We start from the raw sequence: 22,693 nt of genomic DNA on the forward strand, positions 1-22,693 counted from the left end.
GTGTGTCTGTATATATATATATATATATATATATATATATATATATATATAATGTATATATATGTGTATATATATATATATACTAGTGTACCCGAGCTGTCAAAAAAGACATCTAAATATTTATATAGATATGTACGCACACGCCCCCACAAACAGATTGAACATTAATCAAATTAATCAAGTTCTGTGAATTACATTTCAATTAAAAAAGAGGCAGTTGGAATGGGCAAATAAATACCTCTGATCAAACCAGTCTTGATATACACAAAATTTGAGAATGATAAGAACATCGACTGGGCTTTGACCCCGGACGTAGGTAGGAATTTTATTATAAGAGTAATACTAGTTATTAATCTTCTTTTTATTCCAGGGCGTAACTCTACCCGGAATGCACGTCTTGATTGCCAACTGGGCTCCACCTCAAGAGAGATCTAAGATTGCTTCGACTATATATGCAGGTCAAATGTCCTTTTTTTTACATTGTTTTGATTATGATTATCAGTATATAGTTGTAATACTAATGAAAATCTGATGCCGGTTTAGTATGTGTCCTAACTTTTTTATTCTGGTTTAGTATGTGCCCTACCTGGCTTGTAGGTTAGGTTAGGTTACGTTAGGGTAGGTTAGGTTAGGTTAGGTAAGGTAAGGTTAGGTTAGGTTAGGTTAGGCCACGTTAGGTTACGCCACATACTAAAACATAGAATTTCGTAGGCTATATTCGAAGGATAGCCCACATACTAAACCGGCACCGAAAATCTAGCCTTGCCTGGTCTTTTTATATATTATACACGACTTATTCTCTGTTCTAACGAGCCAGACTATCTACAGTTCAATTAATCTCTCAATAGCAAGGCGATATTCCAAAATAAATTCTTCATGTTTTCTTCCAATTACAGGAATGACTCTCGGAACGTTGGTCTGCATGCCATTTTCTGGGCTGCTGGCTGCTGCCATAGACTGGTCCGCCATTTTCTACGTCCAAGGTGGACTGTCACTAATCTGGTTAGTTGGCAGAAGTAGAGTTTGTCTCTGTCTTCATATACTTCTATATATATTCCTCATCCTCTCTCATCTTTTCTGCACTTATATCTTCCTACCACATTGTTCAAGCATGGTTCCATAAGACTTCCCTAGACCCTATCTTCTCTAATATTTTCTGCACTTATATCTTCCTGCTACACTGTTCAAGCATGGTCCCATAAGTCTTCCCTAGACCCTATCTTCTCTCATCTTTTATGCACTTATATCTTCCTGCTACACTGTTCAAGCATGGTTCCATTAGTCTTCCCTAGATCCTATCTTCTCTCATCTTTTCTGCACTTATATCTTCCTGCCACAGTGTTCAAGCCTAGTTCCATAAGTCTTCCCTGTACCCTCTCATCTCTCCTCTTTTCTGCATGTATATCTTCATACCACACTGCTCAAGCCTGGTTCCATAAGTCTTCCCTATACCCTCTCATCTCTCATCTTTTCTGCACTTATATCTTCATACCACACTGCTCAAGCCTGGTTCCATAAGTCTTCCCTATACCCTCTCATCTCTCATCTTTTCTGCACTTATATCTTCCTGCTACATTGTTCAAGCATGGTTCCATTAGTCTTCCCCAGACCCTGTGGTCTCTCTTCTTTTCTGCACTTATATCTTCATACCACACTGCTCAAGCATGGTTCAATAAGTCTTCCCTAGACCCTATCTTCTCTCATCTTTTCTGCACTTATGTCTTCCTGCTACACTGCTCAAGCCTGGTTCCATAAGTCTTCCTTAGACCCTGTGCTCTCACTTCTTTTCCAGATCTTGTCCCAACCACTTTAAATAGGTACTCCTTTTCTTTGTTAGGTTGGGCTTTGACTTATTTCCTTTCTTCACTGGCCTGCTTTCCCTCTTGGAGCTCTTTGGCTTCTAGCTTGGTTAGTAATAATGATAATAATTGGTTGGTAGAATCTTTCCAAGCACAGCCAGAACCTAAACTGGTTTTTTTTATTATTATTATTATTATTACATCTGTGATGTGAATGTCAATTTCCTTAAGACAATATTTTTTGAAACTCATATTGGGTTAGTACAGTTGTTGTAACTTTAGTAGGAATGAGATTGAATCATCCGCAGATGTTGAATTTCATTATCCATTCCCCACTGGGATTATTGGATTAAGGCATCTAGAAAATAAGATGCCCCTATGGCTAACAGAAATATAAATACTTCATTTTCTTTGTATTCCACAGGTACGTCCTTTGGCTCTTCTTCGTCTACGACTCTCCCGCTAAGCACCCAAGAATCTCAGTGGCTGAAAGGACGTTCATCGAGTCATCAATGGGAAATATTGGTAAAGCTGAGGTAATGACCTGTTCACTCTTTCTTTCCTTCCACATTCCAGAACCCTGAGCATGAATTTTGACAACTCCTAGTAGCCTACTTCAAGTTTCAAAGACATAAGAAATGTTCAATTCAGATATCTTTGATTTTACATTGCCAAGATTATCCCATTAATTTAACCTTCGTTCACCTTTCCAGAAACCTCCCGTCCCATGGAAAAGCGTGTGGACATCAATGCCTGTATGGGCCATCATCGTAGCTCATACCTGCAGTAACTGGGGCTGGTATATGCTTCTGGTTAAGCTTCCAACTTACATGAGATACATTCTGAAGTTTGACATTAAATCTGTAAGTTTATTTCAAAATTCCCCTGCCTTTTGGTATTTTTTAAAATGTACGAATCCCATGGCTTATCGAGCAGATGTTCTTGTTGAGTAAATGACCAAGAACAATACTATTTGTACAATGTGCATTTAGATCTAGTTTTCTTTATACATTTTATGAATCCTAAAGTTGATTGTGACAGAACAAATAAGGCTTTCAGAAAATGTGCTAGAAATTTTCCCACAGAAGTTTGTTTTGATTATTTTCTCTGATCAGCAGTACCACTTCCCTTGGTACACATTACATTTTAACTATTTAATTTAGCCATATCTCGAAAACTCCGGTAAAAAATTAGAGCCAGATGAAGGGAGTCTTTCAAAAACCATCAGTCACTGATTCCCTTTGAAATCTCCCTCTCCGCAGAATGCTGGAATCTCCGCAGTGCCTTTCCTTTGCATGTGGATCTTCACCATGCTCTTGGCCAACATACTGGACGCCCTCCGAGCCAGAAAGTTGATTTCTACCACCTTTGCTCGCAAGCTTGCCACTTTCCTGGGTAAGGAGGGGGTAGCATTAAGTAGTATAGAACGAACAATGTATTTATCTCTACATTCAATGTATCAGTTGCCTTCTTTTTTTCCATTTTATGCTTTGCAATTTATCAAAACCTTACTCCTGTATTATACTAATAAGTATAATCACAGTGAAGGAAAAATTGTTAGATCTAATTCACAATTTATTAAAATATTACTCCTAAATTATACTGTTAGGTATAATCACAAAGAAGGAAAAGTGTGGAAGCCAATTCAAAGTATTTAATTGATCTTAATTTCTAGTTCTCTATGTGATCTTGGTAATCAAATGCTAGATCAAGCTACGCTTTTTTTAGCAATGTAAACTACCCAGGAATACATTATTTTATATACATTATTTGATCTGTCTTGTTGCTTGGATTAAACTCACATTGTATATTGTCCCCAGTATACATGGTAATACCTTAAACTCTTGTATTATCCTCATCCTCAAAGGCACTAGAAGTGAGTTCAAAAAGGCTCCACAAGACAACTATGTCCACCTTGTTTTCTAAACGAAAAAGGCACATTTGTAACATCAGTAATCCTACTGTTTCTATTTATTAATTTGTTTTCCTTCTCAATTCCAGCCTCCATCCCTCCAGCCATTTGTCTGATTGGCGTGACCTTCGTAGGATGCAACACCGACCTAGCTGTAGTTCTCTTGACCCTGGGTACCATGTTTGTTGGTGGCATGTACTCAGGTTTCCTGTCAAACCACATCGACATCGCTCCAGCTTACGCTGGCACACTCATGGGTATCACGAACACTTTTGCCACTGTTCCTGGTATTGTGGTCCCATCCTTTGTTGGCTACATGACTCATGGCAATGTAAGTATTAGTTATATTTGTTGATGTTTACTTCAGTTTCTTGCAAATAGAAATTAAGAGTGAACTAATTCACTTCAATGTGTTTTAGATTTGTTTCTAGGTTTGTTTTTCATTTCTGTTAACACTGTTCTAAAATATGATTTTCAATGCCATTGTAAGTTACTAATACCTTTTGTAATCCCTTACAGCAAACGGTAGAGGCCTGGCGTACCATCTTTTACATAACTCTCGGCATCTTTAGCCTGGAAGCCATTTTCTTCTGCATTTTCGGTTCTGGCGAAGAGCAGCCATGGGCCAAACGTCAGGCAAAGCAAGATCCTGAAGAGCAGAAACTAAATGAAGGATTGTAAACATCACATCCTGATTCCAAGATCCTTGAACTCGCCAGTTCGCCAATTCTTAGAAGAACCTAAAACGCAACGTGGTCCTGTTACCTTGCAGAAGGCTTCGAGGAAGTTGAACTCGACCATTTTGATCAGTATTTGCAGCTATTTCAAGTCTGTGCTACACAGAAGATACTCTTTTACAAATAGTTTCTGACCAAAAAATTGTACACCAGATTTGGGTACCAAAAATTTACACATTCTCTGACCCTAAGGCTAAACTAGGCACCGCGTTAAAGGAAACTATTGTCTCTGCCACTGTCATAGCAATACCCAAAGAACTGATAAAATTCACTCAGGAAGGTTCAATTCCTCATTTGCTTGACTAAAAAAATGGTAATTCTGTTAGCGACCAAATACCAAATCAAATATTTTCCTTAACATGTGCAGAACTAGACATTTATTTGATGCAAGCCTTGAATTCTTTTACATTGTTTCAGAAATGTTGGCTCTTCATCCTCGTGCCATTATATTTCCTTTCGCGAGCATTATTCATGACAGCTGGGATCAAAATTGCCTTCATATTGTAAAGTTAGTCTATTTAACACTGATCCCTGTAGACTCAGTTCACTATCTGGCTAGAATTCAGTAATCCCATGGACCACCTTTAGCGCCTCAGTGGCGTGGTCGATATGGTGTTTGCGTCCCACCTCGGTGGTCGCAGATTCGATTCTCGGCCATTCCATTGAGGGGTGAGAGATGTGTATGTCCGGTGATGGAAGTTCACTCTCGACGTGGTTCGGAAGTCACGTAAAGCCGTTGGTCCCGTTGCTGAATAACCACTGGTTCCATGCAACGTAAAAACACCATACAAACCATGGACCACTTTAGAATTTTTACATCTGCAGTATGATCATTTAGACAAATCATAGTAAATCATATTTAATGTTTCATAGGTTGCTATTTGTACAATAATTTCAGAGATTTAAGATAAATTTTATTATATATTTAATTCCGGATTAAGGCCATGATAGCTGCACCATATTGCAGATGCTCACTTGATTTCCCCTTGAGTGTTCTCTATATACTGTGCCACAAACAGCCTCTGGCAACTTCAGCATCGAATACAGTATAAAACTTAGCACCACAAAATCAATACTTTTTCTATATAGGTGCGAAATTAGAGTTGCATGTATTCTCTAATGCAATTTCATTGTAATGTGAACTTATTTGGCTTCAGTTTTGCGACCAATAAGGACAACGTGATGCAGAGATAGCAAGGTGCTAAAAGATGCCAGAGAGCGCTGTTGTGTGACACTGCTTGAAGGCCGCAAGGACACCAATCATTTTCATATTATTCTCTGTGTTAATAGGAAGAGAAATTATGTCACGCAGAAGTTGCGTATTGAATCATAAAGCCTTTATTTTTTGTAATTATGCATAATGAAAAAAATTATTTTATGAGAAATGAGTGTGGATCTCCATTACCATCCAAACCATGCCTTGAAGTCAGTGTTACGCGGGCCCATTTTTCGCCACCTTTCAGGTTCTTGCCTCTAAACACTGGTGGCAAAATGGAAGTCGCACGTGTCCGTACGAGAATGATACTTTTATCAGACATGTCTTTCTTGCCCCCAAACTCTGCATACGTAGGCAATGCCGACGACAAAATGGAAGTTGCACATATTCGTATAAGGAGGATATCGTAATCAGACGTGTCTTTCTTGCTGCCAAACTCTGCATACATAGGCAATGCCGATGGCAAACTGGAAATTGCACATGTTTGTATAAGGATGATATCGTAATCAGACATGTCTTTCTTGCCCCCAAACTCTGCATACATAGGCAACGCCGGTGGCAAAATGGAAGTCGCACATATTCGTATAAGGAGGATATCGTAATCAGATGTGTCTTTCTCGCTGAAAAACTCTTCATGTGTAGGCAATGCCAACGGCAAAATGGAAGTTGCACGTTTGTATAAGGATGATATCATAATCAGACGTGTCTTTCTTGCCGCCAAACTCTACATACGTAGGCAACGCTGGTGTCAAAATGAAAGTCGCACGCATTCGTACGAAGATGATACGTGAATCAGATGTGTCAGACTTTCAATTTTGCTTCAGTTATCAAGCAAAAATACTAGCAATTCAAGTCAAAGTTTGGCGTCCGAGGGCTCGCAAGGTGGCAGAAAATGGGCTCGCGTAACGTCAGGATATTGTTAGCATCCCATTCATTTCCTACCAAGGCGATCACTTAGCAACAGATGAAATAAGAGTAATGATTAGAGGGTCGGAGATATTATTCTGCTGATATTTATAAAAAAAGAGGAAATATTTTTGTGATGTTTATATTTTAGGGCTTTTTTAACAATATACTATCGGCCACTGATTTTGGGAGATTTTTAGAAGATATATTACTTCAGTGAAGTTATGAAAGCCATCGATTGACATCAGAAAGTGTTAACTTTTTAATTAACAATCATTAGTCAAACTGTGGTCAATAATGTTTGAAATAGTTGACATATTCTAGAAAATCTCTCTCTCTCTCTCTCTCTCTCTCTCTCTCTCTCTCTCTCTCTCTCTCTCTCTCTCTCTCTCTCTCTCTCTCTGTTGAACTTTTGATGACTTCCATAACTTGTCAGTCTCTCCCAAATATAATCGTTGTACAGGTTTAGTTAAAATTTGTGTCGCCACGTCTTTTCTCGTTCTTAAAATTGTCTTGTGTATATTTTATATTTCCTAGGTAAGAAATGTTAAATTGTAATTTTGTTGATCTGTATTGGTTTAATATATATATATATATATATATATATATATATATATATATATATATATATATATATATATATATATATATATATACATTATACTATATATATATATATATATATATATATATATATATATATATGCTTGTATGTATATATGCACACATGTATACAGCGCATGCATGCATGCGTCTGTATGTTGCATATGAATTCATTTTCACGTAGTTTAGACTTACCGCTTTCTACATCTAAATTTTTTATCATAGATTGATAAAACATATACTGTTATATTTCTGTATCTACCTACATTAATGTTAAATACTTTTTTTTCAATCAGGAGTTTAAAAAAAAGAGCACAAAAGTGGATTTATTTTATTTTAGGGTGAAACATATTGTTCTGGTTTTCTGCCTCATATATTTATCGAGTAAAATGTTACAGTAATAAAGTATTTATGTTCGTATGTGGTAATTGTGTATGCGTGAGCTTGAACTATGTATATGCGTGTATATGTTATACGCATGCATATACGCGTGCTTGTAGGTATACGTGATATATGTATATGTACGTATGTATTATGTATAAACATATGTTTATGTATTATATATGATATAGACGTTCATATGTTATGCTTGTGGGTATACAAAATATACATGCGTTCATGCATAGATGAATTACGTAAACACGTACACATCTATGCATGCGTATGTTATAGGCTATACGCGCGTATAAGTGTGCTTGTGCACGTACGCAATATACATACACGTAAGTACGTGAGAACGACGTGCGAACGTATATGTCTATGTATGTATACAGTGAACCCTCGCTACTTCGCGGTTCGACCATCGCGGATTCACCACTTCGCGGATTTTTTTCATAACCCATATATATATACATATTGGTAATAACAAAATCAACATACTGTACTGAATAATCAATATAATCGATGCAAAAACGAACCTATACGCAGATGTGTACAGTAAATGCGTTTGTTTCTTCATTATGATCAGAGAAACGTAAACAAAACATTGGTTGCCATTTTTTATCGTGCTTTTTGGCGTGTTTAGGAAACGCATGATATAAAATCGCCTTTAATATTTGTGCCTGTTTTAGTTTAGGGTACTGTAGTACATGCATTAAGTGTTCTGTACATTAAAGGGTAGTTTGTTAACAGTACTACGTACAAGGGAAGGTTTTAAAAGTCTGAATATACATGTTAAATAAATAGGTAAATATGGTGTCACTACTTCGCGGATTTTCACCTATCGCGGCCGGATCTGGAACCTATCTACCGCGATAAACGAGGGTTCACTGTAAATAGAAGTTATTTTCTGTTTGTCACTCAGTATTTTTTGCAGTATATAATCTCCACTTGTACTGTACCAGCATAATATCTTATGTCTCGTGTTTCCATGTTTTGCATAAAGTTGTGCACTACTACTTGTATAACGTTCATTCCTTAGTTCTTCGGTCGAGATTGATAGTCACATTATACGTGTTTTAAATAACTCGAACGAGTCGTGTTTATATTCCTCATCAAAATTGATAAAAACCTATAAAAAATTGTTTACAGGGGAAAAAATTACAGTATTTTAGCTTCAGAGATACTGGATTGACAAGTTTACATTGTTCAAAGCTGTAGGAAGATAAATGGAGTTAAATGAAACCATATGAGAGATTACTCGAGTGCCATATGTGGATGAGATCATGGTGAGGGGTAGATGGAGACGGTTTTGGGCATGCTCTTTGCACTCCCAGAGAGATTAGCTCGCCAAATTTTCAACTGGCCTCCACAAGGCACTAGAAGAGTTAGAAGACCCAGGCCTACATGGCTGAGTACTATGAAGCATGAAGTAGGAGATGATGAATGGGGAAGTATTGATTTAAAAGCTCAAGATAGAGACGACGGGCGAAATCTAACCGAGGCCCTTTGCGTCAATAGGCGTACGAGGAGATGATGATGTAGAAAGATTAAGAAATCATATGACCTACAAATGTTAGTATTTCATATATATATGAATGTTCTAATACATTAAACTTTAATAAACACTGTCCATATAGAACTCTTAAGGGAAATGGACAGTATTTTACCTCCAGAGATACTGGAATGACATGTGCACATTATCCACAGCTCTAGAAAGATTAAGAAATAGCTAGGCATCTGAATGTTGCCAGTATTTCATATATATGAATGTTCTAATACATGAAACGTTGATCAGAACTGTCCATAGAGAACTATTCAAGGGAGAAAATGCAGTATTTTAGCTCCATAGATACTAGAATGATATGAGTACAGTATTCAAAGATCTGGGAAGAAGAAGAAAAGTTTATGCATGTTGTCACTATTTATTTACTTCGGCAAAATCTTCCGAGAAAGGTATGCATTCACTCATGTCTGTTCCTTGGTCTATTTTTTCGCTTGTGGGAAATTTTACACAAAAACTAGTAAACCGATTCTCACCAAACTTGGTAGTCATGTTGGATATGACCCAAGGATGAACTTATAACATTTAGGATAAAGTACATCAAAGTAAAATAACGCAGCAGTACTTTGAAAAATAATTTAAATGTTAAGTAAAAGGAAAATATTTTATTTATTAACAATTTTACGCAAAAACTAGTGAACCAATTTCAAAGAATCTTGCTGGACATATGTTTATAAGCCAAGGACAAATCCGTTAGATTCTGAAGAAAATACATTGAAATAGGCTACAAATATGCAGTGGAGTTATGAGCTAAATAAGACTGGCGTGGCGAAGGTATGCTCTCTACTGAGTACTGAGTGTCCCTCTAGTGAAATGAATTCCCTAATATTCTACTAAGAAACTAAGCAGATGAAATTCGAAATGGCAAAGGTGAGCCCAAAGCATGATAACTACAGCGCATTAAACTTGGCCTGAAGAATCAACTCATTTTGGTTCTTAACGGGCAAAATAAGTTTGTGGGGACTATCTATCAACTGATAGATAGGTGAAAAGCTTCTAAGCTTTAGGCTTGTACCCTCCACAGCTTTGTCTATTACGTCACAGTATTTGAGGAACAATGCTCTTTAAAAATCAGTTTTTATTATTATTATTATTATTATTATTATTATTATTATTATTATTATTGGTGTTGTTATCCAATCTACAATCATAGTTAGAAAAGTAGGAAGTTATACGCTCAAGGGCTCAAACAGCAAAATATAGAGCAGTGAGGAAAGGAGAGATCATGAAGATGGTTTGGGAATGCTCTTCGCATTCCACAAAGGGCTCCACAACTCACTAGAAGTTGGAAGACCCAGGCCTGCATGGCTGAGGACTATGAAACGTAAAGTAGGAGATAATGCATGGAAATTTATTGATTTAAAAGTTCAAGATAGAGACATTCACCACAAGTTTGAACTTCTAAAGTTTCACTGATCTCTCTCTCTCTCTCTCTCTCTCTCTCTCTCTCTCTCTCTCTCTCTCTCTCTCTCTCTCTCTCTCTGCCAAGAGGAAAAAGGATTGAGAAGAAAGAAAAGCTTATGACTTGCACTTTAGGTGACGTGAAAGTAGTCTCTCTCTCTCTCTCTCTCTCTCTCTCTCTCTCTCTCTCAGGCCAAGAGAAAACAGGATTGAGAAGAAAGAAAAGATTATGACATGAAGGGTAGGTGACGTGAAAGAAGTTCTCTCTCTCTCTCTCTCTCTCTCTCTCTCTCTCTCTCTCTCTCTCTCTCTCTCTCTCTCTCTCTCTCTCTCTCTGGCCAAGAGAAAACAGGATTTAAAAGTAAGAAAAGGGTATGACATGAAGGGTAGGTGAGGTGAAAGGATTCTATATAATCCTTTCGGCCTATGGCATCTAATATGTTTTTACGTGAAATAACGACTTAAAATCTACATGAATAAAACTTTATTCAAAATTGAATCAATTCTAAACTTTCATTTATTTAGGACAATGAATAATAATCAAATACCTATATAAGACAATTGTATACCGTTAAAAATACATTAATGTATAATAAACTATTTATGTAATACATCTCTATGAAATCAAACTACATTTTTTTAGATTATCCGGGCTTTATAATAGCACATATTTAACAACTATTTAATATATAATCTACGTTAATTATACAATTAAATATGATAATTATATACCATTATAATTAATTCATACATAATAAAACATATTTTACACATCTATGAAATCAAACCATAAACATTTGTTAATATTTAGATTATCCGGGCTTTATAATAGCGCATATTTAACCTTCATTTAATATATAATTTACGGTAATTATATTAATAAATAAGATAATTATATACTATCATAATTAATTTATATATAATAAACTCTCTATTTAATACATCTCTATGAAATCAAACAATAAACATTTGTTAATATTCAGATTATCCGGGCTTTATAATAGCACATATTTAACCTTCAGTTAATATATAATTTAGAGTAATTATATTAATAAATAAGATAATTATATAACATTATAATTAATTTATACATATTAAACTCTATTTAATACATATCTATGAAATCAAACAACTCGTTGTCATAGCAACCGGTTTTCTTCACTTACAGTGTTGCCACATTTCCACTTATACAGATTAATTTTATATATCATTTGTTTTAACATGATTATGATTTTCAGATTTTTCTTATAAAATAAGCAAAATATAAAAATTTTTATGAGACAGTAAATTTTCCCTAAGAAAAATACAAATTTCAAATAATTAAAAAACAGGAAATCTAATTTTTTCTTTTTTCCTTCGGCCAATTGATTTACTCTTTTTATATACCATTTGTTTTAACATGATTATGATTTTCAGATTTTCTTATAAAATAAGCAAAATATACAGATTTTTATGAGACAATAAATTTTCCCTAAAAAAAATTAAAATCCAAATTTCAATTCATTAAAAACAGGAAATCTCTTTTTTCTTTTTGTTTTCTTTTTTCCTTTGGCCAATAGATTTACTCTAAATTACGTATTATTTCTAGTAAAATACGCTAAAATATAACCTACCAGTTCCTCATATTTTCTATACAGATTTATTTTACAATATACAGATTTATTCAGATGTTTTTTCAGTAAATATGCAGATTTTTGAAAAATTGATTTACATTAAATTATGTATTATTTCTAGTAAAATACGCTAAAATATAACCTATCATTTCCTCAGATTTTCTATACAGATTAATTTCACAATATACAGATTTATTCAAATGTTTTTTCAGTAAATATACGATTTTTTAAAATAAAAATTACTCTAAATTTTGTATTATTTCTAGTAAAATATGCTAAAATATACCCTACCACTTCATCATATTTTCTAAACAGATTTATTTTACAATATACAGATTTATTCAGACGTTTTTTTTTCAGTTTTTTCAGATTTTTGAAAAAAAAATTTTCTTTTTTCCTTCTGCCAATTGATTTACTCTAAATTTTGTATTATTTATAGTAAATTATGCTAAAATATACCCTACCAATTCCTCAGATTTTCTAAACAGATTTATTTAGATGTTTTTTCAGTAAATATTTAGATTTTTGAAAAGTAGATGTGGCAACACTGTCCACTTTGTTGTTGTGCTCAGCGAGAATTCCGCACAACTTTCAACTTTTATAAAGTGTTATAAGTATCTTTATAAGTGACTTATCTGCCTATTTAAGTGAATTATCACTTAGATATAAGATGTCGGCTGGTACACAGGCAGAGAATATATCGAATTTCCAAATACGACCGGATCTGAAGGATAAGTATGTAATCAAGTGAACTAGGTCTATGGTCACGCCGAAATTCTTAATTGAAGATCAAATTTCATATAATTTAACATTTATTAGTGTAATTAACATCATATTTTATCTCTAATAGGATTTTAGCTGGTTTAAATTGAACATATTAGGCCTACCTTAGTCTCAGGATGCCTAGGCCTAGTCTTGATTAACTATCTACGCTAAGGTCAAATTTCATAGAATTTAACATTTATTATCGTAATTAACATCATATTTTATCTCTAATAGGATTTTAGCTGGTTTAAATTGAATATATTAGGCCTACCTTAATCAAATGATGCTTAGTGTCGGCTAGTTAAATGCAATTACTAGTATAGGCCTAGTCTGGATTAACTATCTAGGCTAGGGTTAAATTTCATATAATTTAACATATATTAGCGTAATTAACATCATATTTTATCTCTAATAGGTCTTTAGCTGTTTTAAATTGAACATATTAGGCCTACCTCAGTCTTAGGAGGCCTAATATCGGCTAGTTAAAGGCAATTACTAGCATAGGCCTAGTCTGGATTAACTGTCTAGGCTAGGGTCAAATTTCATATAATTTAACATTTATTAGCGTAATTAACATCATATTATATCTCTAATAGGTTTTTAGCTGGTTTAAATTGAACATATTATGCCTACCTAAGTCTTAGGATGCTTAGTGTCGGCTAGTTAATTGCAATTACTAGCATAGGCCTAGTCTGGATTAACTATCTAGGCTAGGGTTAAATTTCATATAATTTAACATTTATTAGCGTAATTAACATCATATATTATCTCCAATAGGTTTTTAGCTGGTTTAAATTGAACATATTAGGCCTACCTTAGTCTTAGGATGCCTAGTATGGGCTAGTTAATGGCAATTGCTAGCATAGGCCTAGTCTGGATTAACTATCTAGGCTAGGGTTAAATTTCGTATAATTTAACATTTATAAGCGTAATTAACATCATATTTTATCTCTAATAGGTTTTTAGCTGGTTTAAGTTGAACATATTAGGCCTACCTTAATCAAATGATGCTTAGTGTCAGCTAGTTAATGGCAATTACTAGCGTAGGCCTAGTCTGGATTAACTCTCTAGGCTAGAGAAGGTTTTGTCTATTTTATTTAAATCTTTAAACATGCTGGGTATTATTTAGGCTAATTAAACATATTAGATTGTTACGAGACACTCGCTGGCCTAGCCTAGCCTAGGCGTAGCCCCTTACCGGCAAAAGTTGAGTCTTGGGTTCCGCTCCGACAGTCTAAAATATTCGCTGACACGGCTTGCTTGCGACATACTGCTTGCCGGAACAGGAGTAGTTAGATAATGTGAAAGTGCAATCCACAGCGTATCGTAAACCTGTTAAACTAAGCAATTTATGAAATAATTAGAATAATGCCAAATTGCTCGCCTCCACGGCTGCCGAACTAGATATATGGCCCTGTGAGCGCGTACAGGCTATGGTTTCGATTGGTTATTTTATTTATTAAATCCACCATTGTAAGTATTCAAACGAAAGTTAATTAAACTGCTCTATAAGAAACAAGTAAAATATCTAATAATCTAATTGGTTACAGTATGCCTGGACTATAATTTAATCTGGGAAAACTACAGAGTATTTTTGCGTGTCGTAAGAGACAAACTGCTCGCCTAAATTACGAGAAAATAGATTTGTTGTTTATAATTTATATATCAAATATCTGTTTTAATGTTAATGTTTTTAAAATATTTTATCTTAATTTTTCATTACTTATTATATCATTTATTTAGTTCCTTATTTCCTTTCCTCGCTGGGCTATTTTCCCTGTTGGAGCCCTTGGGCTTATAGCATCTTGCTTTTCCAACTAGGGTTGTAGCTTAGCAAATAATAATAATAATATGGTATTGCCCAATTTAATTTTTGCTGTCCGAGGAAGTACTCAGCAACCCTAGGTTAGGTTAGGATGTTGGTCCCTGTTGTAAATAAAGCATAGTATTTTCATCAGATTGGTGCATTTAGAATACATGCTAAGCAAATTTCTAATGTACGAAATCAGTATTTACATGTTCATCCAATAACACACTATCATACTGTATTTATAACCAATGAATATAAAGTACCAAGTCACGAATGCATGGGTCCTTGAGGTCCGAGATAAGCTTATTCATTTTGTGGTGAATTGGATATTAAGATATGAGAGTTTACTAGCAGGACTTGAACCAAAAGACACACTTACACAAACATAGTATATATTCAGTTCATATGTATGTATATAAAATTTTCTAAAGAGAAATTTAAGAGTAAATCTGAATTAGAATTAGGTTTTGGGAGCAAATAGAAACTCGAAAGATTGAGTTTCAAATGTCATTTTGAATGATGAAAGAACGGAAGTGGTTAAGGTTACATGATTAGCTGGAATGTGGTGTGTAACTAAATTTATTCATGAAGGTCCTTTGATTAACAAACAACTGGGGTCATGACAGGCAATGTCCTACATAATTAAAACTTACTTTGTTCCAGCATCAGATACAAACCTTTCATCTCTACTATGGAGATACATTTCGGCGACAGCTAAAACTAGCTGTAACACTTTTAGCGAGGTGTTAAATCCCCTCCGCTAGTCCTTTCAGCTCTCCATTATGGTGATACATTTCGGCGACAGCTGAAACTATCCGTAACATTTTTAGCGAGGTGTTAATCCCCTCTGCTATAGTCAATTCTTTTTAGTTAGGCAGATTTGCACCGACTCGCAAGGGTGCCCTTTTAGCTCGGAAAAGTTGCCTGATCGCTGATTGGTTGGACAAGATAATTCTGACCAATTAGAGAGCAGGAAACTTTTCCGAGCTAAAAGGGCACCGCTGCGAGTCAGTGCAAATGCACCTCATTAAAAAAGATTGAGTATAGTTAGTAGTGGGTACGGTAGGGGAAGGTAGACTCACCACCCCACTCACATACACAGTAGCATCACAAGCCAATTTGCATTTCGGCTCGGAAGAGAACGGATGTTGTCTGATCTCCTCCGCTTTACTCGGTTTTCAAAACCTATTTAAGAACAACTGGCCTAAAATTAAAAAGTTCCTTTTCCAGGTGTACATTCTGATAGAATGCGGATTTGTCCAGTCAGGGAAGGGGGCCATAGATCCCCGCTCACTTTCGGCTTACAGAGGGCACGCATGGTCGCAGGAGTCTCCATTCCATGTGACGTATGCAGGAAGTGGCCTCCCTCCCAGTGGCTGCGTTTTGATAATCGTAGGAAGAAGGAGGCTAAGAGGGATTCTTCTCCTTCGGGCTCATCCTCGGATGCGAAGAAACTTCGCCATCTTACTACTACGGCTCAATCCCGTCACCATGACTGACCAATCGGTCTCCTCGGGATCGTTTGGGTAAGAATGTATTATTATTATTATTACTAGCCAAGCTACAACCCTAGTTGGAAAAGCAAAATGCTATAAGCCCAAGGGATCCAACAGGGAAAAATAGCCCAATGAGGAATGGAAATAAGGATATAAATAATCGATGAGAAGAAATTAACAATAAATTATTCTAAAAACGGTAACAACATCAAAACAGATGTCATATATAACCTATAAAAAGACTTATCAGCCTGTTCAACATAAAAACATGTGCTGCAAGTTTGAACTTTTGAAGTTTTACTAATTCAACTACGCAATTAGGAAGATCATTCCATAACTTGGTCACAGCTAGAGTAAAACTTCTTGAATACTTTGAAGTATTGAGCCTCATGATGGAGAAGGCCTGACTATTAGAATTAACTGCTTGCATAGTACAGTATTACAAACAGAATAGAACTGTCCGGGAAGATCTGAATGTAAACGATGGTGAGAATCATGAAAAATCTTATGCAACATGCATAATGAACTAATTGAACGACAGTGCCAAAGATTAATATCTAGATCAGGAATAAGAAATTTAATAGACCGTAAGTTTCTGGCCAACAAATTAAGATGAGAATCAGCAGCTGAAGACCAGACAGGAGAACAATACTCGAAACAAGGTAGAATGAAAGAATTAAAACACTTCTTCAGACTAGATTGATCTCCAAAAATCTTAAAAGACTTTCTCAATAAGCCAATTTTTTGTGCAACTGAAGACACAGACCTTGATGTTAGTACAACCTTGCAGTTCGGAAGTCCCAGTTGCTTCCCCAAGGGAAGGAACTCGGACTTCCTCCGCTGGGAAATCTCTATTCGCTGACACAGTCTGCTGTTGCTGTATGTTAGCTGTGGCCCTCTTTAGGGCTTCCAGGTTCTCCTTTGAGAGGATGTTCACTAGAGGTATTCCGGCAAGGGACACGGGGTGAAAAGAGGTTCCCTCACCCAGGAGGAATATTAGTCCCTTCCTTAGACTTACTAACGTTGGCGCTCCCAAACAATCTTTGGTTTCAGTACCCGGAGTAACCTCGGTACTTCCCCCTCTTGTTCAGTTCCTGCTGACAATCAAAGGCGCTGGACAAATACTCTCCAGTGTATCCCATCGGAGGATTCCTTAACAGAAATTCCCCAAGGTACAGTATAAGCCTAGCCTCCCACTGGATCAGAAAAGTCATCAAACGAGTCATGTGAATCGTCATAAAAATACTTCTTTTAATGAATTGTTAGTTGTTATCATGCTTATTGCTGTTAATGTTTGTCCTGCTTATGCAGTCTATTATTTCAGTAGTTAGTTTAGCCAGTTAACAGCAGTTATGACTGATGTGAAAATGGCTATTATTGAAAGGTATAAATCAAAACTTGGTGCATCATGTTTCTAATGTAGTCAATGGATCGGTTATAGCGGTTTTATTACCCTTTGTCCCTTCAGTCAGGGCACCTTTTTGTTGTATAGTTTGATTATACCACTAGCCTAGACTTTTATTGACTTATGGGCTATGAATAAATGAATATTTTTTTCTTGAATCAGATGAAAATTTTGAGCATAGATATTTGAAAGATTGACAGTTAAGTGGAATAAAAGTTTGAAAATTGATGAAAAAAAAAAGGAGCAGCTTGTTAAGTTGAAGGGAATTCTAAAGAAGCTTTATTCTACCCCATTAATACCATGCTATATGCCTTCTCAGTTCTGAGATCGGCACCCATATAAGCACCGAGATGCAACACCATGCTTGCAAAGTTGTCGGCAAGGATTCCCACCAGCCAAGAACAGGCACTCGCGTGACACTACTGTGTGCCACATGATGCCATGCTCTATCATTTGCTGTCCAAAGGTTAATACATTTGGTACTGAACAGCATGAGAGCCAAAAGCAATTGAGTCATTGAAAGAGATCAGCCAAAGCTCATCCATCTTCTCTTTCTTTGCGGGGGATCACCCCTTTCTGTTCTCGTACTGGCTGGTGAATGTCTGAAGGGGAGGAAGAATTCTTCAAAGAATTTCTGGAGATTATTCGACCCTACGGCACCCAACTTTATTCTTTTACCTATGTAGGCAGAGATCTTCAAGAATTAGTCTACAATCTGTAAGGCCTTAGCACTCATTTATGAGCTGTTGAAAGTTCTTCATTGACATAGAGGCTATTTCCCCTTGGGCTTCTCCAGCAATCACTCCAATAGTTCCTGAAGTGTTGGTCAGCAACCAGCATTCTCCTTACCTTCTGGTTTTGTTGGAGTCAGAGTACATCTTGGTAGTGGCTCAGATATCCTCAACACGGGAACTCCTCACTTCGAGGAATCGGCTCTAGCCAGTCGGTCTTGGGGATATGATCCACGGTAGGAATACAACTGCTTTTCAACCTACCAGTAATGTATGCTGTGTTGCTACCTTATAAGCTTTCCAAATAAATTTGTTAGTTTTTCCATTGGTGACTTACTTCAACAAAGGGGGCAATTTCACAAACCATTAAACTAGTAAGTGTACTCTTGGGAAGATGATGAGATAAAAGCTCTTTGCAATGTTCATCTAGGCTATAGGACTTTTCCAGCAGAAACAAGGAGTTGTCAGAGACACGGTGTAGGGGACAAATATGATCACAACGATGCGGAAAGGCTTCTTTCTCGTGGGGTTTCACCATCGTATGACTTACCCGTCATTCAGTTGATCAGGAAGCGTCGAGTATTCCGCTCTCCAGTCCCAGACCATCGGCAGCATTTAAGGACGCCTTTCAACATCCATGAGAATCCTAATCACCTTGCACCTTTCCGCTCGTTTTCCCGTTTTGTCGTTTACAGTCGGTTGACAAAAATTAAGGCTCAACGTGACCCAGTTCACTCCCAAGCAGTCGGACTTACCCACCACCCTCCTGCTAACTACTGTACTACCAATTCGTCAGGTTTTAACTGCCATATCCAGTTTCACTGTAAGTGTATCCTATTAAAGGACTCAGGTTATACTGTATAGTTAGGATAAATGCAAATTACTATTAGAAATTTATGATGTACAGTATTAAAAGGTAGAAGTGTATTCCCCCCCCCCATATATTTATTCTTTTGAATAAGCTCGGATACATCGTGCTGTTTCTCTTAGAAGCTTTACATCCTTCTACTTTACTTCCCTTCTTTCTGTCCAGCCTCTTCTACCTTATACCTCATAGTGTAACTAGTTTTACCATAGATGCACTTGACCACTGAATTCTCTCTCAGGTCCTAGCGCCTGAGTGTGTAGCTCAAATCCATAAGTCATATCAAAATCTTTGGATGTATTTTAAATATAAATTGGTTTGGATTAAATCATAAATTTTCAATATTAATCTTACCCGATAATCATGTAGCTGTCAACTCTGTTGCCGACAGAAATCTACGGTCGGGATACGCCAGCGATCGCTATACAGGTGGGGGTGAACACCACAGCGCCATCTGTGGTCAGGTACTCCAGTACTTCTTGTCAACACCACCTCAATTTTTCCTCTGTCGTGCCTCCGGCTAGACCTACATGGATACGCTGTTGATTCTGGAGTTATTGCTCACGATTTGGTGATGTATTTGCTCTAGAGTTTAGCTTTCGCTATTCAGGAAGTTTTATCATTAGCTTAGCTAGCTTTTGGAATTAATTTGATTATTTATGGTGACGAAGAGAGTATGAACTCTCTTTCACTTTTAAATGGCCGACCCTTCCCTTAGACGGAAGTGTTGGTGTCGAAGAGAGTATAGACTCTCTTTCTTAATTTTGCTTAACAAAAGTTATAGATTTATTTTATATCTCTCCGCCTTTTATAGGCCTCTTCGATTAACTTCCTTTTATTATAAACTTATTAAAATTAATTTTTATATTTGTTTATATTCGACCTTTCCTAATAGTAGGCGGTCTTTTCTTGGAACCGAAGTTAATTTACATTGAGCCCGTCATTTCGTTTTTACCTGTTAACATATTATGCTATTTTAATGTTTTTGAAAGAATTTCTTTGATAGTCTCGTACTGTTTTCAAAGTTGAACTAACGTTTTGTTTTGTCTCTGCAGTTGTTGACGTTCAGAACGTTCAACTTGCGCTCTATCGTTACGATAGAGAGAGAGCATTCACGGTGTCACGTTGCAGTAAGAGTAAACCGATTCTAGCGTTTTGTTCATTCTTTCTTAGCTTAAATGGTTTTAATTCTAATAAAGGAACTTTTTATTTGGGAAATCTTTCAGTTTTTTTCCTTTAACAATAATATGTTTTAACGATATATATAATTGGGCTCTTCTCTCAGGTTCTAAGTCAAGAGAGAGAGAGAGAGAGATAGAGACGGAGGGAGAGAGAGGAGGATAAACGTTTCGTTCAAGCGGGTAACGTTGTTATCGTTTTTTTGCTCTTCTCCCTAGTCTCTTTAGGGGAAGAAGGTAAACGTTTCTAGAGTTTTATTCTTGTTCTCAAGCTTTATGCGGTGAGAGATTTTAAACGTAGTTTATTTGATCTAGTGTTTAGTCTCTTTTCCAGCCACTGAATTATTTATCTTTCATTATGTTTTTCTGTTACATTGTAATACTGTTTTCGCAATTACTAACTTTTAATGAAGGATAGAATTGCGTGTTTCAGGTACAAACCACTTAAAGTTTCGAGTTCAGTGAAATAAGTGCAAACAGAAAATCAAAAGTGATAAAGTGATAAGCGCAAAGTGTTACAGTGTTGCGTTCGAGGGTTCGTCTGTTCGTGCCAGTTGTTCGCCTAGTCTGGGACCTCTTACAAGCTCCCAAGCCCAGGGGAGAAGTAATGTCGAAGGACTTATGGGTTCAGCAGGCCTTGATCGACGAACAGACGTTTCCCTCCGTGGTTTCGGGTGTATCTACACACGTTGCCGACGTGATCACCCCACCCACACAAAGACGAGAGAGCCCTTTTATTCCTCGTCTGCGGAAGAGGTTTCTCGCAGAAACCATGGACCAAATCTTGCAGCTTTTAAGTGCAAGTCGGTCCCTTCCGCGCAAGTCCAACTCCTAGGTGGTGCCATTAGCACTGGGTCAGTTCGGACTTGCTGCAGTACGACAACTGCACACCTCCCAGAGAGGCAAGGTGGTATCGCAACAGGCAGTAACTCTGTCTGTTGCCGCACCAGCTGTTTTAGACCCTCAGTCTCAACGGACAGTAGCTCCGTTTGTTGTTGTCTTTCTTAAACTCTAGTGGTCTATGCTGCAGACAATGCAGTCTCAGCTTGCGGTGTTGATGCAGGAGTTTCAGGCAGAGAAGGTTAGCACACCTCCTCCTGCGAGCGCTCCTCCACCTCTGCGCAGTCCATCCTGCCAGACGTATGATGTTGAGGTTCCTCAACCTGCCTCCATGCGTGAGCTGCCGTTTTGGGAGTTGCCAGATACCAGCGCTGTGCAGCAACCTCCACTTTCCTTGAGGCAGGAGCCTCTTGCTATGCGGCAACCTCCTCAACACTTGAGGCAGGAGCTTTATGCTTTGTATCCACCATCCTTGAGGCAGCAACCTCAACTCTTGCGGCAGCCACCTCAACTCTTGAGGCGAGAACCTCAACTCTCGAGGCAAGCACCTCAACTCTTGAGGCAAGAACCTCAACTCTTGCGGCAGCCACCTCAACTCTTGAGGCAAGAACCTCAACTTTTGAGGCAAGAACCTCAACTCTTGAGGCAAGAGCCTCAACTCTTGAGGCAAGAACCTCAACTCTTGAGGCAAGAGCCTCAACTCTTGAGGCAAGAACCTCAACTCTTGAGGCAAGAGCCTCAACTCTTGAGGCAGACGCAACTCTTGAGGCAGGAACCTCATGCTATGAGGCAGCCGCCTCAACGCATGCAGCAACCGCATTCTTCACAGCATGAGCCTCTCTCTGCGCAGCTACCTCCTCAACCCTTGAGGCAGACGCAACTCTTGAGGCAGGAACCTCACAGGAGCCTCATGCTATGCGGCATCCTCCTCAAACCATGAGGCAGGAGCCTCATGCTATGCGGCATCCTCCTCAACCCATGAGGCAGGAGCCTCATACTATGCGGCATCCTCCTCAACCCATGAGGCAGGAGTCTCATGCTATGAGGAGCCTCATGCTATGCGGCATCCTCCTCAAACCATGAGGCAGGAGCCTCATGCTATGCGGCAACCGCCTCAACCCATGAGGCAGGAGCCTCATACTACGCGGCATCCTCCTCAACGCATGCGGCATGAGCCTCATCCCTTGCAGCATGAGCCTCATCCCATGCAGCATGAGCCTCATACCATGCAGCATGAGCCTCATCCCATGCAGCATGAGCCTCATCCCATGCAGCATAAGCCGCACGCCATGCAACATGCTCTGCTTACCTTACAGCATGCTCTGCATATAGCATGCTCTGCATACCTTACCGCATGCTCCTCAGTCACACATCTTTGGTTGTTGCCAACTCACTAGACTGTCAAGCAGTTTCATAACGTTGCCTTCTAGTCTGCTGCTTTTGCACCAGTGAAACCCTCACTGAGAGAACTTAG

General features: G+C 37.6%; 2 protein-coding genes across 2 annotated transcripts in view; both read left to right on the forward strand.

Moving 5' to 3' along the window:
* The window catches only part of MFS3 (major facilitator superfamily transporter 3), a 27,784-nt gene extending 20,625 nt beyond the window's left edge, over nucleotides 1-7,159 (forward strand). The window contains exons 8-14 of the mRNA XM_068387439.1: nucleotides 371-458; nucleotides 897-1,002; nucleotides 2,224-2,335; nucleotides 2,513-2,662; nucleotides 3,062-3,194; nucleotides 3,801-4,042; nucleotides 4,231-7,159. Coding sequence (XP_068243540.1) covers nucleotides 371-458; nucleotides 897-1,002; nucleotides 2,224-2,335; nucleotides 2,513-2,662; nucleotides 3,062-3,194; nucleotides 3,801-4,042; nucleotides 4,231-4,392 — 993 coding nt within the window. The 3' untranslated portion in view covers nucleotides 4,393-7,159. The remainder of the gene's footprint in view (nucleotides 1-370; nucleotides 459-896; nucleotides 1,003-2,223; nucleotides 2,336-2,512; nucleotides 2,663-3,061; nucleotides 3,195-3,800; nucleotides 4,043-4,230) is intronic.
* A 5,517-nt stretch (nucleotides 7,160-12,676) lies between these two features.
* Nucleotides 12,677-22,693, forward strand: part of LOC137653791 (dynein light chain Tctex-type protein 2B-like) — a 45,410-nt gene continuing 35,393 nt past the window's right edge. The window contains exon 1 of the mRNA XM_068387440.1: nucleotides 12,677-12,864. Coding sequence (XP_068243541.1) covers nucleotides 12,800-12,864 — 65 coding nt within the window. The 5' untranslated portion in view covers nucleotides 12,677-12,799. The remainder of the gene's footprint in view (nucleotides 12,865-22,693) is intronic.

This window comes from Palaemon carinicauda, chromosome 14 (assembly GCF_036898095.1).
Source record: "Palaemon carinicauda isolate YSFRI2023 chromosome 14, ASM3689809v2, whole genome shotgun sequence".
NCBI classification, from domain to species: domain Eukaryota; kingdom Metazoa; phylum Arthropoda; class Malacostraca; order Decapoda; family Palaemonidae; genus Palaemon; species Palaemon carinicauda.